Genomic DNA, 27839 nt, shown 5'->3' with positions numbered 1-27839 from the left:
AGCAGGACCTTAAGAACTCAGAGCAGGACTGATAACTAGCATGTAACATTTGCAAATGCACAGGTAATGGTTATCTTCAAAAAGAGAAAAATTATACATCTCCCTTTAGATTTTAGTGGTATTAAAATGCAAAAAGTCACTATTGAACAGAAAGTGAAGTGGAGTAGCCATACAATTACTGTGGCTGCAAGAGCAATTAAAGAGATGTGAACCCTGCTGTTAAAGAGCAGTTAAAGAGATCTGTAACTCATCTCCTAACCCCCTAAAAGCCTGTCTATGATCTACAAGTCAGGTGTGTGATGGCATAGACCTACCACTCCAGCTTACCTGAATGAGTGCAGCTTGAACAACACTCAAGAAGTTCAACAGCATTCAGGACAAAGCAATCTGCTTGAGTGGCACTCTATTACCATTCACTCACTCTGCCACCAGTAGCAGCAGTGTGTACTAACTACAAGGTCCACTACAACAGCATGCTTCAACAAGCGTCAACAACATACATTCACATTCATCAACATCAACCTGACAAAAGAAACACTGACCACACTATTAGAAGAACCAAAGACATACACCAAACACCACCAATTTCATCAGCAAGAACAATGTCATCAAGCTAGTGGACCTATGTCTTACTACCCACTTCAATTTCAATTACAAAACCTACAGACGAACCAATGGAACATCCATGGGATCTCCAATATCAGGGTTCTTAACACAGGCAGTAATACAGAGACTCAATCAAACAGCTCAGTCAAACATCCAACCCAAATTTTGGGTCCACAACATGGATGACACCTTTGTCATCATGAAATGAAACAATTTAGAGGAAACCTTCAAGACCATCAATAATATCTTTACTGGGATAAAATTCACAAAAGAGGATGAAAACAGCAACAAACTGCCATTCCTAGATGTCACAATAGAGCAACAGCCAATGGAGAATTTCAAACCAGCGTCTACATGAAAATAACACATACGGACCAAATACTGAATGACAGAAATAATCATCCCAACATCCACAAATGAAGCTGCACTAGATTATTTCAATGTGTCACTACACACTGCAGTATAGAGGAACTACAAAGGGCAGAGTAAAATCACCTGTATGGTGTGTTCAAAAAGAACTGTTACCCAATGAACATAGTCTGCTGGTTTCTTAGCAACAAACCCATCAAGCAGACAAAACTCGTCCAGAAACCCTCGCCACTCTCCCCTACATCAATAACTACTAGACTACTCAAACCTCTTGGCATTATAATAGCCTGCAAACCTACCAACACACTAAATAGCAGCTAATAAACTTGAAAGACCTTATACAGACAACAAGCAAAACTAATGTCATTTACAAAATACCTTACAAGAACTGTAACAAACACTACATTGGACAAACAGGCAGAAAGTGAGCCACCAGGATACATGAACATCAACTAGCCACCAAAAGAAATGTTCCACTATCTGTAGTATCCTTACATACAGATGAGGAAGGACGCCACTTTTACTGGGTCAACACATGTATCCTACAAGCCAAACAGAGACACACACGAGAGTTCCTAGAAGCATGGCATTTCAACTGGAACTCTATCAACAAACACATCGACTTGGACCCCATTTACCACCCTCTGAGAAAAAGAACAAGAAATGATATCAACCCAAGGAAACCTAAACACACAAATAGAAAGCAGGTCATAAAACCAGTGCTTCACTGGGGGTTCACTAAAGATGTTACCTAGTGTGGTGATGAAACATCTGAAAACGAACCTTCCAGCTCAGTGAGAAAACGTACATCTGTGCTTCTACAATAGCACCTTTCACACCTGTGACAGGAATCACCTAGAAGTTAGGAGAAAACAGCTTCAGCACTTGCAAGTTCTCATACAGTCAGGAGACCATTCTAACATTGATCTATATTGCCATTTCCTCACTGTCTCTGGGTCAAAATCCTGGGACTTGTCCCTTAATAGCATAATGTGAGCACCTTCATTGCAATGACTAGTTGTTCAAGATGATGGCTCAACAGCACCTTCATGGGACAGTTAGGGATTAACAACAAATTCTGGCCCCCAGTCTGTGATGTTTGTACTCTGAGAATGAATTTAAAAATGTTTATGGCTCTTAACTCCATGTATTTAGGTAATGTGAATCCTTAAAACAATGTTTCAATTCTGAGTTGTGCTTGGGATTATGTAACATTTGAAATGTATTATTGCAAGATGTGAGAGTTTGCAGTGTCTTAATGAGCCTGTCTCCCTCATTCAGCTATAATCGTGGCTCCACTTACAATGTGTTTGTGGGTAAAGGGCGACTGATTGCTGGGATGGATAAAGCTCTGATTGGGATGTGTGTGAACGAAAGACGCTTCATAAAAGTGCCACCTCACCTGGCCTATGGCGATGAAGGGATGCGTAAGTAAGATTGTAGCTAATGCCATCTTCCTCTTTAATGTAATTTTGAATTCAACTTTGTTTTGGATCTTCAATAAATATTTCATCATTAGGGGGCTGGACCACACTTAAGGACGGGCTGGACCACACTTAAGGACAGGCTGGAAAGGCTAGGACTTATTTTCCCTGGAGCGTAAGGCTGAGGGGTTACCTTATAGAGGTTTATAAAATCGTGAGGGGCATAGATATAGTGAATAACCAGGTAGGGGAGTCCAAAACTAGAGGGCATGAGTTTAAGGTTTAGAGGAGAGAGATTTATCAGGGACATGAGGGTCAACCTTTTCACACACAGGGTGGTGCATGGAATGAGTAGCCAGAGGAAAGTGGTAGAAGCAGGTATAATTACAACATTTAAAGGGCATTTGGGCAGGTACATTAATAGGAAAGGTTTAGAAGTATATGGGCCAAATGCAAACAAATGGGTCTAGTTCAGTTTAGGATACCTGGTTAGCATGGATGAGTTGGACTGAAGAGTCTGTGTTTCTGTAGTGTATGACTCTGTGGCTCTACAAGATTCAGACTCACACCAACGTCCTGATTTTGTCCTTGGCTCTAATTTTAAATTTTTATTCCTTTGTCTGGACTTAATCACCAGAAAAGAGAGCTTTTCTGTATCTGCCCTATGAAATTTTTCTAAGAGTCTTAAAAACTTCAATTCGATAACCCCTCAGTTTCCTGTACTCTACAGAATACAAGCCTAGCCTATGCACAATGTTTTTGTCATATAGCTATGTATACCCTGGTTCCATGCTAGTACATTGTACTATTTGAGGGTAATGTATCCATTCTGAGTACTGATATCCAGCAATTAATGCAGTTATCTAAATGACTTCTGTAATTTTTAATACACAGCTGATAAAATCCCACCTGATGCTACCTTGTTCTTTGATGTATTGATGCTCGATATTTGGAACCCTGAAGATAAAGTGAAAATTGAAGTTCGCTATAAACCTGAGAACTGCAGTCGTGTTGTACAAGTGTCTGATTTTGTCCGTTATCATTATAATGGCACTCTCCTGGATGGTACATTTTTTGACTCCAGGTATTGCAACTTTATTTACTTGGCATATATTCATTACAGTTATTATTTGATTATTAATCATTTTGGTGTTCATTTGCTGAAGCTGTTGTGTGCATAGCTTGACCTCTGTTACCCTCTACTATCTGTCTTGACCTTCTAGCCACACTCGACAGCGAACCTATGACACCTACATTGGAATTGGATGGTTGATTCCAGGCATGGATGAGGGGCTGCTGGGTATGTGCGTGGGTGAGAAGAGGACAATCACTATGCCACCTTTCCTGGCATATGGCGATAGAGGGGATGGTAAGACAGCCAAATAGCATCATTGCCTTTTTATCTGACTGTATGAAATGTGAATATCAAGTGGAGTACAATATGTCTGAATCTGCAATTATATTTCAGCTTATGAGTTGCTCACTAATCAAAGTTAATTAAATGTTTTTGAGGATGTAACTAGTAAGGTAGATACAGGGGAACAAATAGATAAATTATGTACAAAAAAGGTTAATTGACATGGTAATGGCTCATGGAGTTGAAAGCAATAAATTAAAATTGACAGTAGATTGGCTGAAGGACATTTTGCACAGACTGAGCATAAATGGGGTATTTTTAAGTTGGTAGGTAGATGAAAGTGGAGTACTGTAAAGGTCACTGCTGGGTCTTCAGCTGTTTAAGAACGAAGTAGGCTATTTGACACTTCAAGCTTGCTGTGCCGTTAATAAGATAATGGGTGATCTGAACTGTTTTTTTTGTCAAGATGATATCTTTTTGTGTTCTTATTTTCTGATTTTACTGAAGTGGGACAAGAACTGTTTAAAATAAAGGATTACTGAAGGATTACTACAGACTTTACAAAGGAAGTTATCTGACATGCATTTATACAGCTGCTGCTTCAAGCATTGGGAAAGCCTAGCTACAGATGAGCTGGAGCCAGGGACAGTGTGTGAATGGAGATTTGGCTGGCAACAAGTCGCTGATTAGTCTGTGAAATGGTGACCAGTTATTGATGATAAATGTATCCTGCTCGCTGACCTTTTGGAGTTTTATAAAATAATGACAGGTATAGATTAGGTAAACAACCAATGTCTTTTCCCAGGGCAGGGGAGTCCAAATTAAAAGGCATAGGTTTAAGGTGAGAGGGCAAAGTTTTAAAAGAGACTTGAGGGGGACACTTTTCACAGAGGTTAGTGTGTGTATGGAATGAGCTGCTAGAGGAAGTGGTAGAGGTTGGTACAAGTACAACACTTAAAAGACATTTAGATATGTACATGAATAGTTGAGAGTGTGGTGCTAGAAAAGCACAGCAGGTCAGGCAGCATCCGAGGAGCAGGAGAATCGACGTTTCAGGCATAAGTCCTTCCTCAAGAGTCTTGTGCAAGAGGAATATGGTCCAAACACAGGCAAATGGGACAGATGGATACCTGATTGACGTGGACGAGTTGGATAGAAGGGCCCACAGTGGAGATATTTGCATCATCAACAGCCCCAGGTGATGTGCCAGCACTCTGTTTGACAGCACTCCCTAGGACCCTACCATTAACTATGTAAGTCCTGCCCTGCTTTGTATTACCAAAATGTAATACTTTGCATTTATCTGAATTATATGCCATGTGCCATTTGTCGACCCACTGGCCCAGTTGATCATGATCCAATTGTGTTCTTAGATTACCTTCTTCACTATCCACTATACCACCAATTTTTGTGGCATCCGCAAACTTACTTACCGTGCCTCCTGTGTTCTCATCCAAGTTGTTGACGTAAATGACATTGGACACCGCAACAACCCACTACCATTACCCTCTGTCTCCTACCATCAAGCTAATTTTATGTCCAATCACCTAGCTCTCCCTGGATCCCATGTGATCTAACCTTACTAACCAAGTTACCATGTGGAACCTGTTAAAGGTCTTGCTAAAATTAATGTGGACCATGTCTACAACTGTGTCTTCATCAATCTTCTTTGTCACCACTTATAGACAAAAGATGGTTGATGGATTATAACGTAGGGAAGTGTGAAGCTATTCACTTTGTTAAAGGGTAGACAATTACAAACCATTTGAAGAAAAGTATGTTTTATAGTCGGATATCATTGCAGTAACTGAATTTTACATGTAACATGTTTTATTCTTTGTATGTTGGCGTCACTGGTCAAGCATTTTTTTGCCCATTTCTAACTGCCATTGAAAACATTGTGGTAAACTGCTGCCTCAAGTGGCTGCTGTCCATCTCACACTTGGCTTTTCTGTAGTGGTTTGGAAGGATTGGCTTGTTAAATGAGGTTATTATCCATGGCTAACTTGTGATTTCTACTTTAATATTGCAGGAAAGGATATTCCCTCACAAGCTACTCTGGTCTTTCACGTGACTTTGGTTGATTTTCACAATCCTAAAGACAGTGTTGCCATTGAACAGGAGTTTGTTCCAGATCCCTGTCTCAGGAAAACCAAAAAAGGAGATTTTGTGAGATACCATTATAATGGCACACTTATGGATGGCACATTGTTTGATTCAAGGTACCTTTGTGTTGGCTTGTTACAAAGTTCCAGTTGGCTTTATTCTAATGGCATTTGCAAGAGATTAAAAACAATCAAATCCTTGAGATCTTCTGATCATATGATCTTTCTAAAAAAACTTGAGTCTTGATGTGTTTGAGTTTTAAAATATTAAGTTTTCAAAACTGAGAGTTCTTTACACAAAATAGTCTCATTTCTTGAGACTTCTTTTCATGTCTAACTTGACATGCCCCAAATCATGAGCTCTTCTGTGAAGATTAAGTGAAGATGGGTACATGTCCTAATAGTTGTTCTGAAGATGAACATGGCTCAAAGTTCTTTCAGCTAAAGCTTCACAAACCTGCTGTATTGTTGCATACCTGCAAAAGGCTATTTCATTCCTAGAAGAACTTATACCACCAGTCCATGAGGTATTGAATATTTCACATCGCTTCTGAGTTATTACTATGCAGAGTGAAGTTCCTGAAGAAAAGCTTTTTGAAAAGTCTGTGATATGTCTCGAATACTATTAATCCTCTGGATGTTGTGAGCGTGTGTCAGAGAGAAATAGTACAGACTGGGTCAGTCGAGTCTTCTGTTCCCTTTTTAGTTCTCCGTTGAAGTCTGGAGTGAGGAAATGACAATGTGTTTTTTTTCAGCTATTCCCGAAATCAAACTTACAACACATACATAGGGGAGGGCTACGTTATTGCAGGGATGGACGAAGGGTTACTGGGCGTGTGTATTGGAGAGAAAAGGACAATTATAATTCCACCTCACCTGGGATATGGTGAAGAAGGAATAAGTAAGTTGTGTGTAATTATATTATTTTCTCCAACTTTCTGATTTTAAAAAGAATCGAAAATAAATAAATCTAAATAAAGAAAAGTCCCACAGTATTTTAAAATTGCGGTGTAACTTATGTATGCATTTCTGAATTTATTTGTTTAAAGTATTTTCTATTTTACAAAAATTTGTTTCACTTGAAATTTAATGAAAAATTGTTTTAATAAAAAGGTTTTCTTCTTGATGGAGAGATCTTAGAATTGTTTCATATCAGTGTTAAGCCATTCCAGTTAAAGTGAAAAATCAATGGCATTTGCACATTATTCAATTATTGTTATTCAGTTTGCATAATCCATAAACTTGTTCCTAAAATAGTATTACTTAAGCATTTTGAGCCCTGGGTTCTTGTCTCTTGGACTTCTTCCTCCAGCTCACTACTTTGAATCAGTAACCCTTTTAAAGAATGATTTCACTAATGAATTGAATGCTCGTCACTCAAAACTTTGTGCCAAGAGGATTTTTTTCTGGATGATAACCAGTGTTCCTCTGTCTTTCCTTTTCGTAACTGAAATAGGTGAATCTATCCCTGGCTCGGCTGTTCTAGCTTTTCATATCCATATGATTGACTTCCACAACCCAGCCGATAAAATAAAGATCAAGACCTACCACAAACCCACCAACTGCACTGTCCTGAGCAAGAAAGGAGACTACATCAAATACCACTACAATGCAACATTGATGGATGGAACAAAATTAGATTCTACGTAAGTATTGCTATTTCATTTGATTTATTGTTATGACATATACCTAAGTACAGTAAAAAGTTTTGTTTTGCAAGCAGTTCAAGCAGGTCATAACAAATGAGGACATAGAGATCATAGGGTGCTTAGATAGAGCAAGGCATACATAATTATGGCTGCATAAAAGATGCAAAAAAGCAAGGTCAATATTAGATTTGAAATTAGAGAGATCCATTCAGCAATCCAATGTTGGTCTAGGTAGGGGCGTGTCCTCCTCCTTTCTTCCTGAAATCAATGATCAGTTCTTTTGTCTTGCTGTTATTGAGTGAGAGAGAGAGAGAGAGTGTGTGTGTTACCATTGCACCATGACACCAAGCACTTGATCTCCTTCCTGTATTCTGCCTTATCATTATTTGAGATCTGGCCTTCAGCAATGGTTTCATCAGCAAACTTATAGCTGGCATTCATATGAAATTTAGCGACACGCTCGTGAGTGTACAGTAGGGAGCCGAGTACACATCCTTGCAGGGTGTCAGTGTTGAGGATTATTGCGGAGGAGATTCTGGAATGCAGTCTGTGGGTCAGAAAGCTGAGGATCAAGTTCATAGCATTATTATGGAGATGGAGTACCTTTTTTGTGACTTATTCTGAATGCGAAGCTATTTCTTTCCAAGTGGGAAGCTGACATACAGGGTCACATGACACTTTAGGACGATTGTGAACTTGAACAAAATCTTGGGATTGAAGAGAGGGGAGGAGAGTTTGGTCTAGGAGAAACTAGCATTTACAAAGTGCTGTCCCTGACCCCAGGATATCTATGCTTTATAGATAATTAACTTGTTGAAATGTAGTTACATAGGGAACATCACAGACAATGAAAGAATTTCTTGCATCACATCAGTGACTAAACGTCCTCAGTAAGTACTTCCCTTGATGTGGGATATCTTGAGGTTGTGTAAGGTTCTATAAAAATGCAAATCTTCGTTTTACATTATGTGGATAATTTATTTAATGTTCATTGAGGAATAAATATAGGGCAGGACACTGTGAGAACTCCCTGCTCCCTTCCTTATAGTAACTGGGTGATTTTAGTTTATGTTCAACTGAGTGGAAAAGTAAACCCCTGATTTAAAATTTTATTCAAAAGTCAATATAGCTGGTGTGCAGCACTCCCTCGTAATGCACTAAGGCAATAGCCTATATTTTTGTGCCCTAGTTTTGGAGAGGAACTTGAACCCAGCACCTTTTGACTCATAGATGCAAGTATTACATATTGCATAAAGCTGAGTTTTTCTAAATTCATTTGTGAGATTTTAATGGAAGTTATTCATGGCATGTGGGCTTCATGGACTTGATCAGAATTTATTGTCTATCCTACGTTGCACATGAGAAAGTCGGTGTTGCAGTCCATTTAGATCATAAGATCATAAGACATAGGAGCAGAAATTAGGCCATTCGGCCCATCCAGTCTGCACTGCCAATCATGTTGGAGAGGTTTATCAACCCCGTTTTTCTATTTTCTACCCGTAACCTTTGATCTCCTTAGCAATCAAGAACTTATCTCTCTCTGTTTTAAATAAACTCAATGACCTGGCCAACACAGCCTTCTGTGGCAATAAATTCCACCGATTCACTACTCTCTGGCTAAAGAAGTTTCTCCTTATCTGTGTTCTAAAAGGTCTTCCCTTTATTCTAAGGTTTGTGCCCTTGGGTCTTCGTCTCTTTTGCCAATGGAAACATTTTCCCAATGCCCACTCTACCCAGTATTGTGTAAGTTTCAGTCAGAACCCTCTCTGTCCCCCACAATATCCTTCTGAACTTCATCGAGTATAGTCCCAGAGTACTCACACCCACATTCTATACACCCACAATGCTGTTGAAAGAATGTCAATATACTTTCAGGTTGAAGGTTTGGCAGGAACTTGCAGGTGATGTTGCAACTTCCCCCAATCTTGTGTGGCTTGCCCGTCACCTCCACCCAGCAAGATCAAGATTTGGTCACTGGACTTATTTTCCCAACTTTAAAAATTACTAGGTTTCAGCATTTTTGCTTCTGAATATTTTTGGTGTCTGTGGATTTCATGGCTTTGCGAATATTTTTATTAATTAACAGGTCAATAATCTAGAGGAATTAATCCATGTTGGAGGTGATGCCCATCATTACCTACGTAAAACTCTGATCAGGCTGTTTAGTGCCTTGGCCATCTGAAATATATGCTCTGGCCCTTTTTGTAAATAATTTCAATGTGGTTACAGGATGCTTCGTGTTAAATTTTGATGTGTTGAGAAAATGCAGAGGTTTGGTTTCCTGATCGGCTAGGGTATGTTTCAGGCCTGGCGCAGAGGAACATGGTAGTAATTTGTATCCATTGTGATTTACAGCCTACACTGGTTAGATCTAGTGTGGGGGATGGGGAGAATCTGCTCCTCACAAAATCATAAGCATATGTTATAGGAGACTTCTGCAGATCCATCAGAAATTCCTGTCCGTTTCACAGTATATCTTTCAAAAATCCCTGCTGCTACAAATATCTACAGTTCATAAGCTAAAGTTGAGGGAGATTCTCCAGCAAACATTAGAGAGGGAAAGAAGGGTGGAGAGAAAAGACTGACTTTGGTCTTAACCACTCTTTGTTAACTTTATTTTTCTTGTTTTAATGCCAACTTTACATTCCCCAAGTGAGAATCAGCTTAGTAAGTCAGCTGTTACTCAGCTGTAGATTTCTTTTCTCTCTCAAAATGTTATGGGTTTAGAGACCTGAACACACTATCTAGGCTGGCATGAGGGCAATTAGGGATTGGCAATTAAATACTGTTCTTGCCAGTGTGTGTATGGAAGGTGCTATGTAATATAAATTCCCTCTCCTTCAGAACTCATCGCTGTAAGCACCCTGTCAGATGACATTTGCAGCCTGTATATCCAGTGAGTTATGTGTTGTGTAGAGAGCAAGCCACAGAAACATCTGTTCAGGATAGTATGGAATAAATTTGTTCTTCTCCCTTCACCTACCATCAGTCAGCGAAAGCCTCAGGTTATGGTTGTTCATTCATTTTTGTTAAATGGGTCATGTGAAAATAGGTGGTCTGACAGTGAAGATTTTTTATAGGCACACATGCTGACTTCATTATCTTAATTTATGAAAAACCTTTTAAATGTCAGTCCAGATTTCAACTGAGAATTTTCTTTCCATTACAGCTTGTGCAGTGTTGATTTTAACTTTATTCTGTTCCTCTGTCCAGTATCATTTAAAAATCCTCAGGTAAAATGAAGTTAATGAACAGTGAATAAATGGATCAAGTCCTGCCATTGGAATTCACAGAATTTAGCCTCCATTTTAAATCTCTCACGCTAACCTCACTCTACATGTATTTGTACTACTTTTTAAATCATTGCAAAACAAAGTGAAATGTAAGCTGTGAGAATGAGTCAGACTGTAAAGAAATACAGATAGTGAAATAACTCCACAGGTGCTGGTATGCCGTCACCAAGTCACCCTTCATTTACACATGGAGAGTCATCGAGCTGATCTGACTCCGTAAGAGCCAGCTTACAGGATGAGTAGAACTTCTGACACTCCTGTTTGACGTAGATTAACAGCCTTAGTCGGAGAACTCATTATGTCATGTCCACTTGGTTGACCTTGTTACAATCACTACAAATAGATTTTATGAATGGGCATTGGGATAGCATATGGAGTACACTGTGGGAAAATGTAATGTTATTGTCTTTGTAAGAATAGTAAAACAGAGTACTTTTTAAATGTGAAAGGGGATATAAAAGTGAATTTCTGTAGCTGCTGAAAATCTGAAACAAAGAGAATGCTAGAGAAAATCAGCAAGTCTGGCAGCATCTGCAGCAAGAGAAACAGTAAATGTTTCAAGGCTGGACTTGAAATGTTAACTGTTTTTCTCTCTCCACAGGTACTGCCAGATCTGCTGACTTTCTTCAGCTTTTTTTTGTGAAAGGGGATATGGTGGTGTAGTGGTAATGCCACTGGACTAGTAATCCAGAGAGCCAGGCTAATGCTTTAGGGACACAGCTTTAAATCTCACTACAGCAGCTGGTGGAATTTAATATTTAACTGTTGTAAAAACCTATCTGGTTCATTGATGTACTTTTGGGAAGGAAATCTGGCTCCCTCACCCTACATGTTTCTCTAGAACCACAGCAGTGTTGATTCTAACTACACACTGAAATGGCCTAGCAAACCACTCAGTTCAAAGGTGTAACAAATGACCTGGGCAGTGATATCCATGTCCCATGAAAGAATATTAATTAAAAGTTTACAGAGATATTTAGGTGTAATCATGCTGAGAGCACAAAAAGCCAGTATGCAATTGAGAAAGCAAATGGCTTCTTGGCCTTTTTCTGCAAGGTTATTGAAATGCAAGAATAAAGAAGTTTGCTGAAATTTTATGGTGCTTTGGTGAATTTTGTACAGTTTCAGGTTCCATGTTTATGGAAGGCTATGCATTCATTGAAGGCAATATTGCAAAAGTTCACTAGATCGGTCCTTGGAATTAGAAGGTTGTCCTATGATGATGGTTCAGGGAATTGGGTTTATGTTCTCTAGAATTTAGATCCATGAGAGGTGATTTTATCAAAACATTTAGGGTTATAATGTGTTTTGAAAGGGTATTTCCCTTGGCTGGGAAATCTGTAATAACTGATGAAAGGCTTTTGCCTGAAATGTTGATGCTCCCGCTCTTCGGATGCTGCCTGACCTGCTGTTTTTTAGCCTAGGAGATTCTTAGCCCCTGGGAGGAAGTAGTTGATGAGGATTCAAATGATGTGGCACCACCCTCTTGTCTCTGATTTCCAGCATCTGAAGTCCTCATTTTCTCCTAATATACAGTAACTGTACAGTTTCAGTATAAAGGATTGATTATTTAGGACTGAGGTGAAATGAAATTTCTTTGTACAAAATGTATGAATCTTCACAATTATTGACATCAGGCACAGTGGATACACCATCATTCCATATATTTAAGGTTGACGTAGATTTTAGGTGAATCAGTGGATATTGGGCGAGGGCAGGAAAGTGGAGTTTGAAGAATCAGAGGTGATCTGATTGAAACATGTAGAATTCTTAAGGTAAATGCTGTGAGATTATGTCTCATGGGATAGTCTAGAACTGGGGGCATAGTCTCAGAAAAAAAACTGAGATGAGAAGGAATTTCTTCTTTGGAGGTTGAGAGTCTTTGGAACTCCTGCGATAGAAAGCGATGGGGGCAAAATCCTTGCTATGGCATTATGGGGAAAGGGCAAGGATATGGGGAATGTCATATCAGCCATGATCCTAATGAATGATGGAGCAGGCTTGAATGGGCTGAATGGCTTACTCCTTTTCCTATTCTTATAGTCTTATGGAGTTGAAGCTAATGATCATTCATGATCCTGTTTGATAGTGGAGCAGACTCGACAAGCTCTATGGTGTTTTCCTGCTCTGATTTCTTATGCTCTGATTTCTTAAATCACCCTGCAAACTCCTCTTTTATAATGAGTACAGCCTCAATTTGTTTTCTTTATCATATTTGTATTACTTCAATAAGCAACGGTCCAATGAATCTGCACTGTGTCCACTTCACCGTGCTCTCTTTGATGCTAAGTCCAAGTACTTTAATTGTGAACTTATATAGGTTTAGCATTATATCTCTACTTCTATATATCTTGTTGCAAAAGGAATGTGAGAACAGTTGAGTATATACAATGAGGATGAATACCATTCTGGACTGACTGAATGGCCTTTTTCATGTATGATCTTGGATGCAGCTGTTGTTTCAAAGAGAATGTGAATTACTCAGATTCTTTGCTGATCCATTACATTTTTGAGACAAGTATACACTTGCTGTGACTGAGTCAGACTTTTAGATAATGAGTGTAAAAACCTCAGATGTAGGTGTCTGTTCTCCTTAGCCCTTAGCTCCATGTTGAAGGATTGGTAGTGACTTGACGTCTAGCCATTTAAAAGACTAATGTTCTCAGATTCCAAAATGAGCTATGGAATACTTTAGCACTGGGCTTCATAGAATCATGGAGGCTATTTGGCCCATCATGTCCATGCTCTGAATGATGTATCCATCTAGCATAATTCTGTCCTTACCATTGTATGTTCTGGCATATGTTCAAGTGCATATTCAACTACTTTTTAATAATGAGAATTTTTGCAGCTACCACTATTTCATCCTTTGGGAGGGAAGTCCCTCAAAATCTGTGCTCTGAGGGTAGGGACTGCTCAGCTGAGGGTAATAGACTCTCCTGACCACTTTGTCTAGATACCTCATGATTTATACTTCAGTTGGGTCACCCTTGGCCTCTTCTGTTCCAAAGAAAACAAATCAAGCTTATCTAATCTTTCCTCAAAATGCAATGAGATAAGTGATTAGAAAGCCTGCATTACTGATACTGGTTGTTGGAATAATATTGGCTGAACATTAGGAAATCATCCCTATTCTTCAGATCATCCTATGTCCCCTTCAATAGTTAGATCGGTCTTTTGGTTTAGTGTAGCACCTGGTCTACTTTAAAAGCAATCATAGTCAGCAACTGCATTGAAATGCTTGACCTTTTGATCAGGAAACACCAAGACTAGTTTGACAAGAGTGATCGGGACATCAAGAATCTTCTAGGCCACAAGTGCAAGGTATTCCTTAACTGGCAGCTCAACTAAAATTTGAGCATGAGGAAATAAGCTGACAGGCAACTGAAAGCCAAGGTGCCACAACAACTCCGTGACCCAAAGAATAGATGATGGGTGGAAATGGTGCAGAAAATTCAGCAACTCACCAACAATTGTGACATGCATGGCTTCTTTAATGCAATCAAAGCTATCTATGGCCCGAGTACTCAGGGACCTACTGCACTTAGAGCTAAAAATGGACAGTTGCTTATCCACGACCAAAAGACAATCAAGCCTGCTGGAGAGTGCACTTTGAGGGACCTCTTTAACCAAGATGCAACCTTCAGCATAAGTATTCTTGACACCAATCCACTACTCACTACCCATTGTGATCACAGTAAACTTCCAAATCTCTGTGAGGTCAGAAAAGCCACCTGACTGATGAAAAACAAGACCTCCGATGCAGATGGAATCCTCACTGCAGTACTAAATTACGGAGGATGGTTTGACACACATCACAACCTCATTTTCCTTGTTTGGAAGTAAGACACATGCCAGGTGATCTAAGGCACAACAATTGTGACCATGTTCAAGAAAGAAAACTGGTCCAATTGGAAATTAGAGGGATTTCCCTAGTATCTGCCATATCATGTGAATCCTCATCAACTACCTCCTCCCAGTGGCTAAAAAAACACCTTGCCAAGTCTCAGTATGGCTTCTGCACCATCAGGATGCACAATGGACATGATTTTTACAATGCATGAGAAATCCAAGTAAAGTGTAGGGAACAGCACCTGTCTACATATCCTTAGAGACATAGAGTTGTACAGCATGGAAGCAGACCCTTCGGTCAAATTTGTCAATGCAGATCAGATATTAATCTAAATTAATCTAGTCCCATCTAACCCCTTCCTATTCATTTACCCATCTAGATTGCTTTTAAATGCTGTAATTGTACCAGTCTTCACCACTCCCTCTGGCAGTTCACTCCATACACGCACCACCCTCTTTGTGAAAAGGTTGCCCCTTCGGTCTTTTTAAATCTTTTCCCCCTCACCATAAACCTATACCCTCTAGTTCTGGACTCCCTCAATCCAAGGAAAACACCTTGTCTAATTACCCATTCCATTTCCCTCATTGTTTTAGAAACCTCAATAAGATCACCTCTGAGCCTCCAACTCTCCAGGGAAAATAGCCTCAGTCTATTTAAACACTCCCTATAGCTCAAACCCTCCAACCTAGCAACATCCTTGTACATCTAATCTGAACCCTTTCAAGAATCACAACATCCTTCCTATAGCAAGGAGATCAGAACTGAACACAGTAATTCCAAAATTGGCCTAACCAATGTCCTGTACAGCTGTAACCTCCTAATATACTGACCAATAAAGGCAAGTATACCAAACATCACCTTCACTATCCTGTCTACCTGTGATACTACTTTCAAGGAACTATGAAGCTGCATTCCAAGGTCTCTTTGTTCAGCAACACTCCCCAGGACCTTATAATTAAGTATATAAGCCCTGCTCTGATTTCCCTTTCCAAAATGCAGCATTTATCTAAATTAAATTCCATCTGCCACTCCTCGGGCCATTGGCCCATCTGATCAAGGTCCCATTGAACTCTGAGGTAACATTTTTTTTGGTCCACTAGACCACCAGTTTAGGTGTTATCCGCCAACTTACTAACCATATCTCCTTTGTTCACATCCAAATCATTTATATAAATGATGTAAAGCAGTAGACCCAGCTCTGATCCTTGTGGCACACCTCTGGTCATGGGGCTCCAGTCTGAAAAGCAACCCACCACCACCACCCTCTCTTTCCTGCTTTCAAGTGAGTTCTGTATCCAAAGGAATAGTTCTCCCTGTTTTTCCATGTGATCCTTCGATTTCACAAAGGACATTGTATAGGCTGCTGTTGGAATATTGCGTGCAGTTCTGGTCTCGGAAAGATGTTGTAAAACTAAAAGGGTTCAGAAAAGATCGACAAGGATGTTGCCAGGGTTGGAGGATTTGAGCGAAAGGGAGAGGTTGAATATGCTAGGGCTGTTTTCCCTGGACCGTTGGAGGCTGAGGGGTGACCTTATAGAGGTTTATAAAATCATGAGGAACATGGATAGGGTAAAAAGACAAAGTCTTTTCCCTGGGGTGGGGGAGTCCAGAACTAGAGGGCATAGGTTTAGGGTGAGAGGGGAAAGATATAAAAGAGACTTAAGGGGCAACGTTTTCACGCAGAGGGTGGTACTTGAAGGAATGAGCTGCCAGACGAAGTGGTAGAGACTGGTACATTTGCAACATTTTAAGGGTAATTGGATGGGTATATGAATAGGAAGGGTTTGGAGGGATATGGGCCGGTAGCTGGCAGGTGGGACTATATTGGGTTGGGGTATCTGGTTAGCATGGATGAGTTGGACCGAAAGGTTCCATGCTTTACATCTCTAGACTGAACAAACCAAGGCAGTTTTTCTCTAATTGGAATATTGGTTTCTGTCCTGGAATTTCTAACACACTGATTACCCAATTTTTGGATAAGATATTTTCATTCCTACTCTCTCTTTCACCCCTGCCTTCATCCACTCTCAAATTAGACAACCACTGATCAATGTCCGAAGGCAGGTTATTGTCACCTGAACTACATAAACACATAAGGGTTTGGCAGTTAGAAATGTAAGCTGCTGTTTTTTTTTTAAATTGTTTCACGTTTGTGAGCTTTGCTGACAAAGCCAGCATTTGTTGTCCATCATTAATTGTTCTTTTAATTAAGTGACTTGTTAGACCATTTAGAAAGCAGTTAAGAGTCAATTACATAACTATGGACCTGAAGTCACATGGAAGAATGGCAAATCTCATTCCCTAAAGTGAAATCAATGAAATTTTATTTTTCATGATAATTAATGGTAGCTTCATGATACCATTACTGACACTAGGTTTATATTCCTGATTTATCAATTCAACCTATGTCCCCATTCTGACCTCTGGTTTATTTGTCCAGTGATATTATCAATTCATGCTGACTAATCCAATTCAGCTTTGCGTTTTCATTTTTGTTTTAGCTTCAGATATTAACCACTGACAGAATGTTAGAGTTGTTATTTATGTAAAGTTGCATTTTCTTTCAGACACAACTATGGAAAAACATACAATGTTGTCCTGGGTTCTGGTCAAGTTGTCATAGGGATGGACATGGGTCTGACCAATATGTGTGTTGAAGAGAAACGAACCATCATTATCCCACCTCATCTGGGTTATGGAGAGAGCGGAATTGGTACATATATTCCACTGCTATTGTTGCGTTTAAAAACCTTAAGTATAAGAACACAAGCTATTGATTTTCCTGTGAATAGTTTAATAATTGGTTGTAACAAAAATGAAAACTCTTTAGCTGTAACTGATTATGTGGCCTCTATAGTCAGTCCCACTGTTGACCAAAGTGTTACTAGCATTGTTAGTAAACTCTGAAAATTGGGATAACAACTCAAATTATCTTTTTTAGGTGAATAAATCTGAGTCATGATTTGTATATTATAAGTTGTATAGATGTACTTTGCTATTTTTCTCAACGTGACTATATCAAAATTGTGGTCTTACGAACAAATAGAGAACTTTTTCACACAAATTCATGGGATGTGGGCTTTGCTGCATGTGCCAGTATTTATTGCCCATCCTTAATTATCTAGAGGGCTGTTAAGAATTAACCACATTGCAGTGGGTCTGGAGCTAAATGGAGGTCAGACCAGGTAAGGATGGCAGATTTCCTTTCCTGAAGGACATCAATGAACCATTTACTTTTTATAACGATTGATAGATACAGTCACCATAGACCTCCTTTTCATTCTAAAATTTTATTGAAGTCAAATTTCACTATTTGCCATGTTCCTACTCATGTTCGCAGAGGATTGCCTGGGGTTCTGAATTACTCATTCAGTGACATTACTGCTATGCCACTGACTCCCCAAACTCTGGACTGTTGGCAGCACTAAAATCTAGAATTTATGACATTTTTTCTATTCCTGCCTTCACTACATTGTAGTAGTAAATGAGTCTCTGGATATCCTTTTTTTATCTTGTTAATCCCATGAATCCCAACCAGGCTGCAGGATGAGGTGGAATGTCTTTGGTCATTATGAAGACATGCTGGAACTTAAAATGACACTTTGAAGAATGAAGTGTGAAGAAAAATAATGTTTGATGGTGACATGGCTACATTAACTATTGTGATTCTGTCTTGCAGCTGGAGAGGTACCGGGCAGCGCTGTGCTCATCTTTGACGTTGAGCTGGTAGAACTTGTCACAGGTCTTCCAGAGGGTTATATGTTCGTTTGGACTTCTTCACAAGTGTCTCCTGATCTCTTCCAAGAAATCGATAAAGACAAAAACAAGGAAATTTGTCTAGAAGAGGCAAGATTATTAATGGCTTTTAATGGTGAAACCTTACAGATTTAGGTAGCGTGTGCACGCATTTGTAAAAGGAAGGTGTTGATGGTAGGGATGATAGGTTTGGGGGGCTTTGAGATTGTGGATATGGAGTGGTGGGTTTTTGAGGAGAGGTGAAAAAGGGCAGTTGTGAGAGTTGTCATAAAGTGGGTGAGGATGAATTTTGTTTGGTAGGAGCTGTGGGAAAGGGGAGTTGTGGATGAGTGAAAGTGCGTTTAGGTGAATTTAGCAACAGGGCTGTTCAGGGACCTGGCTAATATTGGGTATGTGAGTGTGCAGAGGGGAGCATATGAGGAAGAGGAGGTTCTGGGGGGTATAGGCAAGTAAAACTTTCACTGATCAGTGGTAATCCTAAAACAAAGTGGTTTTGAGCATTTGGCATACTTTTATTTTTACAAAGGGTCTTAGTTACAGGTGCAACTGAAGGCATGTTCTGTTTGTAAATGTGGTGGAGTAAATAGGTCTGTTCAAAACAATAAGAGAAAATAATTATACTGTCTTTATTTCTTGCAACTCGGTCAATGATATTAACAGGTGTTATTACAGTCTTGCCAGAATTAGTACGTGGCAGGAAGTATAGAACCTAATATTCATTCCACCAAATACAAACTCCTCTCCGAGACAGAAAAGACAGGAGAAGTGCTTTAAAGTTTTTGTTCATATTTTGAGAGTACACCACTCTGTGAGTTGCTTGATGGGGCAACAGTAGAAAAAGCATGAGCACAGCATTAAAAAGCATCAATACATGGGCAAGTGATGGCTTATTATCACTGGGCTGTTAATTTAGAGACCAAGATAATGTTCTGCCCACCTGGGTTTGAATCTTGCCATGGTAGATGATGGAATTTCAATTCAATAAAAATCTGAAAGTCGAATGATGACCAGTTGTCAGGAAAAACCCAGCTAGTTCACTAATGTCTTTTAGAGAGGGAGGCTGCCTTCCTTACCTGGTCTGACCTACATGTGACTGCAGACTCCCAGCCATGTAGTTGGCACTCAACTGCTTCGGGGTAATTAGGGATGGACAACAAATACTGGCCTAACCAGCAACACCATGTCCTATGAATGATTTAAAAAAAACATACCTTTCATAAGCACAGGATATCTCCAAGTGCTTTAGAATCAATCATAGAAATCGTTGAATCTTACTACACATAAAGGGGCCCGTTTGTTTCCTGTCAGTTCTTTGAAAGAGTTCCCCTCCCTTTCCATTAGAGTCATAGAATAATATAGCATGGAAATGGCCCCTTCGGCCCAAACTGGTCAATGCTGACCATGTGCCCACACAGCATCCATGTATGTATCCAAATGTTTTTTAAATGTTACTACTGCACCTGCCTTAACCACTTTTTCTGGCAGCCCATTCCATATACGCACCACTCTCTGTGTGAAGAAGTTGCCCCTCAGGTCCTTCCTAATCTTTCCCCTCTCGTCTTAAACCTATATCCTCTAGTTTTCAATTCCCCGTTCCTGGGAAAAAGACCATATGCATTCATCCTATCTATGCCCCTCATGATGTTATACTCTTCAATAAGGCCACCTATGTTTCAAGGAATAAAGTCCTATCCTGGCCAACCTCTCCCTATAACTCAGGTCTACTAGTCTTGGCAACATCCTCGTAAACCATCTTTGAACTTTTCCAGTTTAACTTTATCTTTTCTATAACAAGGTGACCAAAACCGCACACAATACTCCAAGTGCGGCCTCACCAGCGATTAATACAACTGTAAAATAATGTCCCAACTCTTATACTCATTGCCTTGACTGATGAAGATCAGCATGCTAAAGACCTCCTTCACCACCCTGTCTACCTGTGACACTGTTTTCAAAGAACTCTGTACTTGTAATCTTGGGTACTTCTGTCCCACAACACTCCTCAGGACCTTACCATTTACTGTAGAAGTCTTTGGTTTGACTTTCCAAAATGCAACACCTCACACTTATCTGTATTGAATTGCATTTGCCCATCCTCAGCCCACTTCCCCATCTGATCAAGATCCCTCTGTAATTTTTGATAACCTTTCTCGCTATCAAGATACCTCCTAATTTTGTATCATCCGCAAACTTACAAATCATGCTTTCTACATTCACATCCTGATCACTTCTGTAAATAACAAATAACAAAGGTCCCAGCACTGATTCCCTGTGACACATCACGAGTCACAGGCTTCCTGTCCAAGAAACAACCTTCAACCATCACCCTTTGATTCCTACCATTTTGAATCCAATTGACAACTCTTCCGAGATCCCATGCACCTAACCTTCATGGCTAGCCTGCAGTGCGGGACCTTGTCAAAGGCCTTACTAAAGTCCATATAGACAACATCCACTGTCCTTCACTCATCTATCCACATGGTTACCTCTTTGAAAAACTCTGAAATATTTGTCAGATGTGACTTCCAGTGCACAAATCCATGCTGGCTACCCCAAATCAGACCTTGACTATCCAAATGTTGGTTCTATCCCTCAGTATCCTCTCCAACAACTTGTCTATTACTGATGTCAGGCTCACTGGCCTGTAGTTTCCTGGCTTGTGTTTGCTACCTTTTTGAAGCAATGGAACAACATTAGCCACCCTCTAGCCTTCCAGAACTTCACCAGTATCTAAAGATGAAGCAAAGATCTCTGTCTGCAATATCTTCCCTAGCTTCCCACAACATCCGAGGATGGACTTGATCAGGCCCAGGGGATGTTATCCACCTTAATGTACTTTAAGGCTATAAAATCTCCTCTCTAGTATGTATGCAGTCCAAAACATCTCTATTTATTTCTCTTACTTTCTTAGCATCTATGATTCTCTCCTCAGTAAACACTGAGGAAAATATTCATTAAGAATCTCTCCCATCTCCTGTGGCTCCACACATAGACAGCTATGCTGCCCTTTAAGAGGACCTATTCTCTCCCTAGCCACTCTTTTACTTTTGATGTAGCTATAGAACCTCTTGGGATTATATTTACCCTTATCTGCCAGATCCATCTCATGCCCCCTTTGTGCTCTTCTGATTTCTCTCTTAAATAAGCTCCAACACTTTTTATAGTCATCTGGAGATTCACTTGAGGCCGATAGCTGAAACCCAATGTATGTCTTTTTCTTTTTCTGACCAGAACACAATATCTCTCGACATCCAGGGATACCTAAACCTGTCAGTTTTTCCCTTCACCCTAACGGGGACATACAGTCACTGGACTCTTGATATGACGCTTTTAAAAGTCTCTTATTTGCCAGTCGGTCCTTTTCCTTCAAACGGATTCATCCAATCGACCTCTGCTAGATCCTGCTTAATGGTCCTAAATTGATCCTGCTCTTAACCTATGGACATGTCCTATCTTTATTTATAACTATGTTAAAACTAAGAGTTTTGGTCACTGGATCCAAAGTGCTCTCCATCTGACACTTCAGTCATTTGTTGGACCTTGCTTTCTAAGAGGAGGTCCAGTGTTGCCCTCTACATATTGATTTAGGAAACTTTCTTTGATATATTTGACAAATTCCACCCCATCTGGGCCTTTTACACTCTGGCTGAGTCAATACAGGGGAAATGAAAATCTCCAACCAATACTACTCTATTACTCCTACAGGTATCTAAATCTCTCTACACATCTGCTCTTTTAATACCTGCTGGCTATTTGGGTCTCTATAATATAGTCCCAACAAAGTGACCATCCATTCTTGTTTTTAAGTATGGTCTCATTGGATGACCCCTTAAGAACATCCCCTCTCAGCACTGTTGTGATGTCAAAAGGGCAACTCTCCCTCCTCACTTACTTGTACTTTTGTCATGCCTGTAGGTTCTGAAACCTGGAACTTTGAGCATCCAGTCTCTCAGCCATGTTTCTGTTATGCCTTTAATATTACTTTATATCCCTGCATATTTCCTCTTCCAAATATTTAAAGTGCATGTGGAAAAGTATGAGAAGCATACAATACAGCATTTATGTAGCTTTATCTCATGTTTTTTCTGCCAAATAACTATTTTCAAAAATGTTCAAGCAATACGATCCAGAACTGTCTCACCCAGTTGATATTATGTAGTCCTTTTCTTTGTGAAATTTCTCTCAGCTGGATATCAGGAAGAGTGAAGTCATTGGCCAAGATTTAACTAGGGTTTGGGAGTTGAAGGCATGGAACAACACAGCGAACTGGGTCAGATCCTGACCCCATCACATCATAGGTGCACTTTACCAGCAGTAGTACAGCATGTAAGAGGCTGACGGCCTCAAGGTGGTTGGTAGCTGACTTACAGTTGCGAAGGCCTATGAAAGAAGATTTTATGTTAAGGTTAAATAAGTGAAGTGACCGAGCAGCAGGGCAGGAGGGAGGGTCACATGGCAAGTGGGGGTCGGGGGAGTGGTGGTCATGGTGGTGGCTGTGGGCACAGAAGGTATTACTTACGGCTCTCAGTGACCTTCTTGTTAGGGTTTTCCCTGGCTCAGTTCTCATAGGCTCTTGCATTTCTCAGTGGCAACCCTCCTGGTGGTGCTGACAATGTTTCAGAACTACAATACAGGCCTTAATTAGCTGAGAGGTACAGATAGGAAGCCAATTAGGAAGCTACTTGATGTAAAATAGCTGAGCAGGTTCCACTACTGGTATATCAATGTTTAGATCTGATTTTTACACCAACTGTTTGTGGTCCCTTTCACAAACTCTGATTCCTAGCTACCAATTTCATCCCCCTCATGCTGACTGTTTGAGGTTGAACCAAAATGTTTGCAACTTTGCTGTCACATTTTTACCAAGGTGAGCTTCCAAAAAATCTGTTTCGAACTCTATACTATTTCCTAATTATGCTTCTGTCTCAACTCATCTGCACTTGAAACCTTCACCCTTGTCTAGGTATCCAATTACCTCTGGACTTGGCTATTTCAATGTGCTTTTAGGTAACTGTCTGAATTCTACCCTCCACCAATTTGAGATTATCCAAAACTCTTGTTCATATCTTAACTCTCACCTAACTCTGGGGAGGTGATGCTCTTGTGGTATTATCGCTGGACTGATAATCCAGAAACCCAAGTAATGTTCTGAGGACTTAGGTTTGAATCCTACCATTGCAGATGGTGGAATTTAAATTCATTAGAAAGAAATCTGGAATTAAGAGTCTGATGACAACTGTGAAACTATTGTCAATTGTTGGAAAAACCCATTTGGTTGACTAATGTTCTTTAGGGAAGGAAATTGTCATCCTTACCTGGTCTGGCCTACATGTGACTCCAGAACCATAGCAATATGGTTGACTCTTAACCATCCTCTCATGCCCTCATCCTGTGAATGAATAAAAAAGACAAGTGCCATTCACTTGTCACTCCTGTGCTTGCTGACCTATATTTCTTTTATTAGATTAGATTCCCTACAGTGTGGAAACAGGCCCGTCAGCCCAACCAGTCCACACCGACCCTCCAAAGAGTAAGCCACCCAGACTCATTTCCCTCTGACTAATGCACCTAATGGCCAATTCATCTGACCTGCACATCTTTGGACTGTGGGAGGAAACCAGAGCACCTGGAGAAAACCCACGCAGACATGGGGAGAATGTGCAAATTCCACACAGATAGTCGCCCGAGGCTGAAATCGAACCTGGGACCCTGGTGCTCTGAGGCAGCAGTGCTAACCACTGAGCCACCGTGCCACCCTATTGGCTTGTGCTCAAGCATGATTAAGTGATTAAAAGTCATGTTTTCAAATCTCTCCAAGGTTTTGCTCCTCACTGTACATATAATCTCCTCCAGACCCAAAACCTCCAAGATATCTGCCCTCTGTCAATTTTTGGCTATCCCAATTTTAATCGCTCCACTGTTGATCACCATTCTTTCGGGGGTGGAAGACCCAAGGTCTGGGATTTTCTCCCTTGACATTTCGTTTTTCTTCTTCTTTGAAGATACTCCTTAAAATCTAAGTCTTCAACCAAGATTTTGATCCTAATATCACCTTGTGGTATGATGTCAAATTGTTTTCAATAATGGATTTGTGAAGCACCTCGGAATATTTTACTTCTTTAAAGATGTTCTGTAAATATGCTTTGTTGTTGAAGTGTTGTCATTGTTATAAATAGGAACATACGTATAGGCCAGGACACTGAGGAGAACTCCTTTATTTGTTCTAATATATACTCTTAACACCTACTGCTGACTAGAAAGCTGTTAGAAACAACTGTGAATGCAAACATGACCCATACTGCAGACTCTTGTGCATGCACAACTATTCCTGACATCTTTCTAGCCAGTGACAAGAGCATCATTGAAGTTTTTAAAAATCTCCACAAAATGTGGTATTGGAGCACAAGAGAATTCTAATTACTGTGCTTGCGTAAGGTATGGAGAGATGTGAGCAGAGGCTGGTTGCAAAGTCTTTAAATGTTTTGATTCTGGTAACTAGGATGGGGCTGCATGATTAGTATAAAAAATAATCTCTGAAGTGTTTCATGTTTAGAAATATAGTACATGTAATGTTTCAGAATTATGCAATTGTTGCTTCTTAAGGGTTTCTTGTGGAGCTCAAACTTGGGTTGGAAAGGCTTTGTGCAGTGAGTTTGTCTACAGTCCACTTTGTTCAGTTAGTGATTATTGGGAGTCTTAATCTTAGGGTCATGGCTTCAAGCCCAACATTGGATGGTGATTTTCTTACTTATCACTGAAGAAGGATAGGTAGCTGAATGTATATTTACAAAGAAAATACACATTCAATTTTTTTTTCACTAAAGATGAACTCCTATTTCCAGCAATTCAACAGATAAGATTTCCTTAAATTGGATCAGTGTAGGAGTTCACCTTTGTCTAAAAATCTTATAGTGATAAAATTTGAAGGTTAACAATGTTGAAAAAAATAATTAAAATAATTTAATAGCATTATTCTTGCCATTACAATAATATGAATTTTAAAATGGCTGCTTATTTTCTTCTATTAATTGATTATGTTGTAAAGGGAAAACAGCTTGCACAAAACATAAGACATAGACAGAAGAGTCTAATGGAAGCAAATTGCTGAATCTTGATTCCCAAAAGCTGATTATTTGGGATTGTTGGGAAAAAAAAGTGAAAATCTAAAACAGAGATGCACTTCAAAGCATCACTCTAAACAATCAGATTGGCACTAACACCGTAATTGCACATGCGGAGTAAACGCTCGCTGTAGTGTTGTGACACAAGTAAACACAACCTTTTGGATAATACGTAGAATCTTTTGTATCCATTTGCTTAATGTCTTGTTTTAAGTTGAGAGTTTTCTACAATGAAATGCTGCCTTAACAGGCAGTGCTGTCTTGGTACTACCACTGGCAGAAATAACTGAGACTTAGTCCTGAATTCTACAAACCATGACTTGAACCGATGACTTTCTAACTCAAAACAGGAATGCTATTCTTTGAGCCAACGCTAATGCTTTGAAAAACAAAACACCTTGCTTTATTTTTCAGCATAAGTGGTGTGAGTAACAGCTTTGGTCAGCTCTTTTTGTTTTTATGATTTGTTATAAAATCTACTATTTTCCTTCCTGCAGTTCTCCGAATATATCCTCATGCAAGTGGAAAGTGGTCAGGGGAAACTGGCCCCTGGTTTTCCACCAGACAAAATCATAGAGAACATATTTTCCAATCAGGATCGGAACGGAGATGGCAATATAAGTGCAGATGAGTTCAAATTGAAGGAAGAGGAGACCAATCATCATGATGAACTATAAGGTCAAGTGTACACATCTATGTTGAGTGGAAAAATAGAATTAACCTGTGGTTTGTTGGTTGGGAGGTAGGTTTTGCCCATTTTCCCATTTTGGAACTTAGATATAAAACTTCATTGATGACATTGAAAGCCCTGATTTGAAATTTATTTTTTGGATGGAGGAGTCAATCACTCCTGAGCATAGTTGATCCATGGTGTTTCACCTTTAAACAGTGTTCTTTGAATTCTATCTTAATAAGGAGAAATGTTTCCCCATATCAGCCCCATCTTATATCCTCCAAATTTGTTTTAGCTGAACTATTTTATCATTTCATGTGCAGTTCAGAAACAATCAACAATCACAACTTTGTGCCAAAAGATTTAAATTTTCCATTAGTATGTAAAAGCATATCTTGCAGCTTAATTATAATTTTTTTTGTCAATCAGTCATTATTCAGTGAGAGGTGGTCAGATATCATATTGTGGGTGACCAGGAATGATTGCCAGTATGCAACACATCAGTAGAAAACAGAGACTCAGTGCCTTTGCGTAACACATGACTTAAGGTGCATAATTTTGTTAGAATTTACACGCCCTCCATCCATAAAATGAATGTAGGGAGGAAAAGCATGGAAGCAGTTGCAATGAGTCTGACTCTGTGAGGCATTTTCTCAAAGTAGGCACTTGTATTCAGCTTCCTAAACTTAGTAAATGAGTAATGGATGTAGCCTTTAAATGATGGTATGCACCTCCAACAATTTAAGTTCCTAAAACTGGATCACAACCTGCAATGACCGACTCCCTCTCGTATTGCTAGCAGTATCAACTATGAAATAATGATTCAGGTGAGACAGTCCATCAATCAGCTGTGAGCCCAAATTGACGTGCACATGCACTAATTTCTTTTTTGCCTTAGTTCAATGGATGCAGTGGAATGAATTTGGCTTGATCACGGTCTACAGAATAGTAAGTGAATAAAGCATTGATGTCAGTTCTCCAGCTTCCCCCCACTTTGCTTTCATTTTGAAATCATATTAATTTTCAAGTTTAATAATTGTGGGAAGCAATACTGTAAGAGTAGACTCACAGCCTATTGTAATGTGGAATTGTCACTTCAAGGCCCACCAGACGGTGAAAACATTGGAGGAGAACACTGCTCATATTGTAGTTGTGATGACATGTAATGTGATGTCTAAAGGTATGCATCATTTTACATTTCTTTCTCATATTCCAAGGTTTTGGGCTGTGTTCCCATCCTCCAACCTGATAATAGTACTAGAACAAAGATTCAAAAATATTTGCTTTAAAAAAAATTAACATTAAGCATACCCAATTGTATATCATCTTAACAGACTTATGCCAAATGAATGCTTATGGAAAACAAGCTGCTAGTGTTGTGGCTGATAGAATATATTTGCAAATTAAATTTTGTTGCTGCAGTGCTACAGTAAAATAACAAGGGAGTTGGACTAAAGGAATAGTAATTTCAAAGAGCCATTACATGCTTGAGGGCTGAATGATCCCTGTGTTTTAAGATTCCATTTTGCATAAAATACTTCCTCTTGTGCACATTAGTGTTAGAGTCATAGAGATGTACAGCACAGAAACAGACCCTTCGGTCCAACTCGTCCAAGCCAACCAGATATCCTAA

The 27839-nt window shown here is 39.6% G+C and overlaps 1 protein-coding gene across 1 annotated transcript in view; it reads left to right on the top strand.

Annotated features, from left to right (window-relative positions):
• The window catches only part of fkbp9 (FKBP prolyl isomerase 9), a 29206-nt gene extending 1367 nt beyond the window's left edge, over window positions 1-27839 (top strand). The window contains exons 2-10 of the mRNA XM_043688783.1: window positions 2257-2402; window positions 3294-3483; window positions 3623-3768; window positions 5789-5978; window positions 6617-6762; window positions 7318-7507; window positions 17224-17369; window positions 18336-18502; window positions 26031-27839. Of these exons, the coding sequence (XP_043544718.1) occupies window positions 2257-2402; window positions 3294-3483; window positions 3623-3768; window positions 5789-5978; window positions 6617-6762; window positions 7318-7507; window positions 17224-17369; window positions 18336-18502; window positions 26031-26210 (1501 nt within the window). The 3' untranslated portion in view covers window positions 26211-27839. The remainder of the gene's footprint in view (window positions 1-2256; window positions 2403-3293; window positions 3484-3622; window positions 3769-5788; window positions 5979-6616; window positions 6763-7317; window positions 7508-17223; window positions 17370-18335; window positions 18503-26030) is intronic.

Source organism: Chiloscyllium plagiosum, chromosome 4 (assembly GCF_004010195.1).
Source record: "Chiloscyllium plagiosum isolate BGI_BamShark_2017 chromosome 4, ASM401019v2, whole genome shotgun sequence".
Taxonomy (NCBI): domain Eukaryota; kingdom Metazoa; phylum Chordata; class Chondrichthyes; order Orectolobiformes; family Hemiscylliidae; genus Chiloscyllium; species Chiloscyllium plagiosum.
This window is presented reverse-complemented; position numbering and strand designations above follow the sequence as displayed.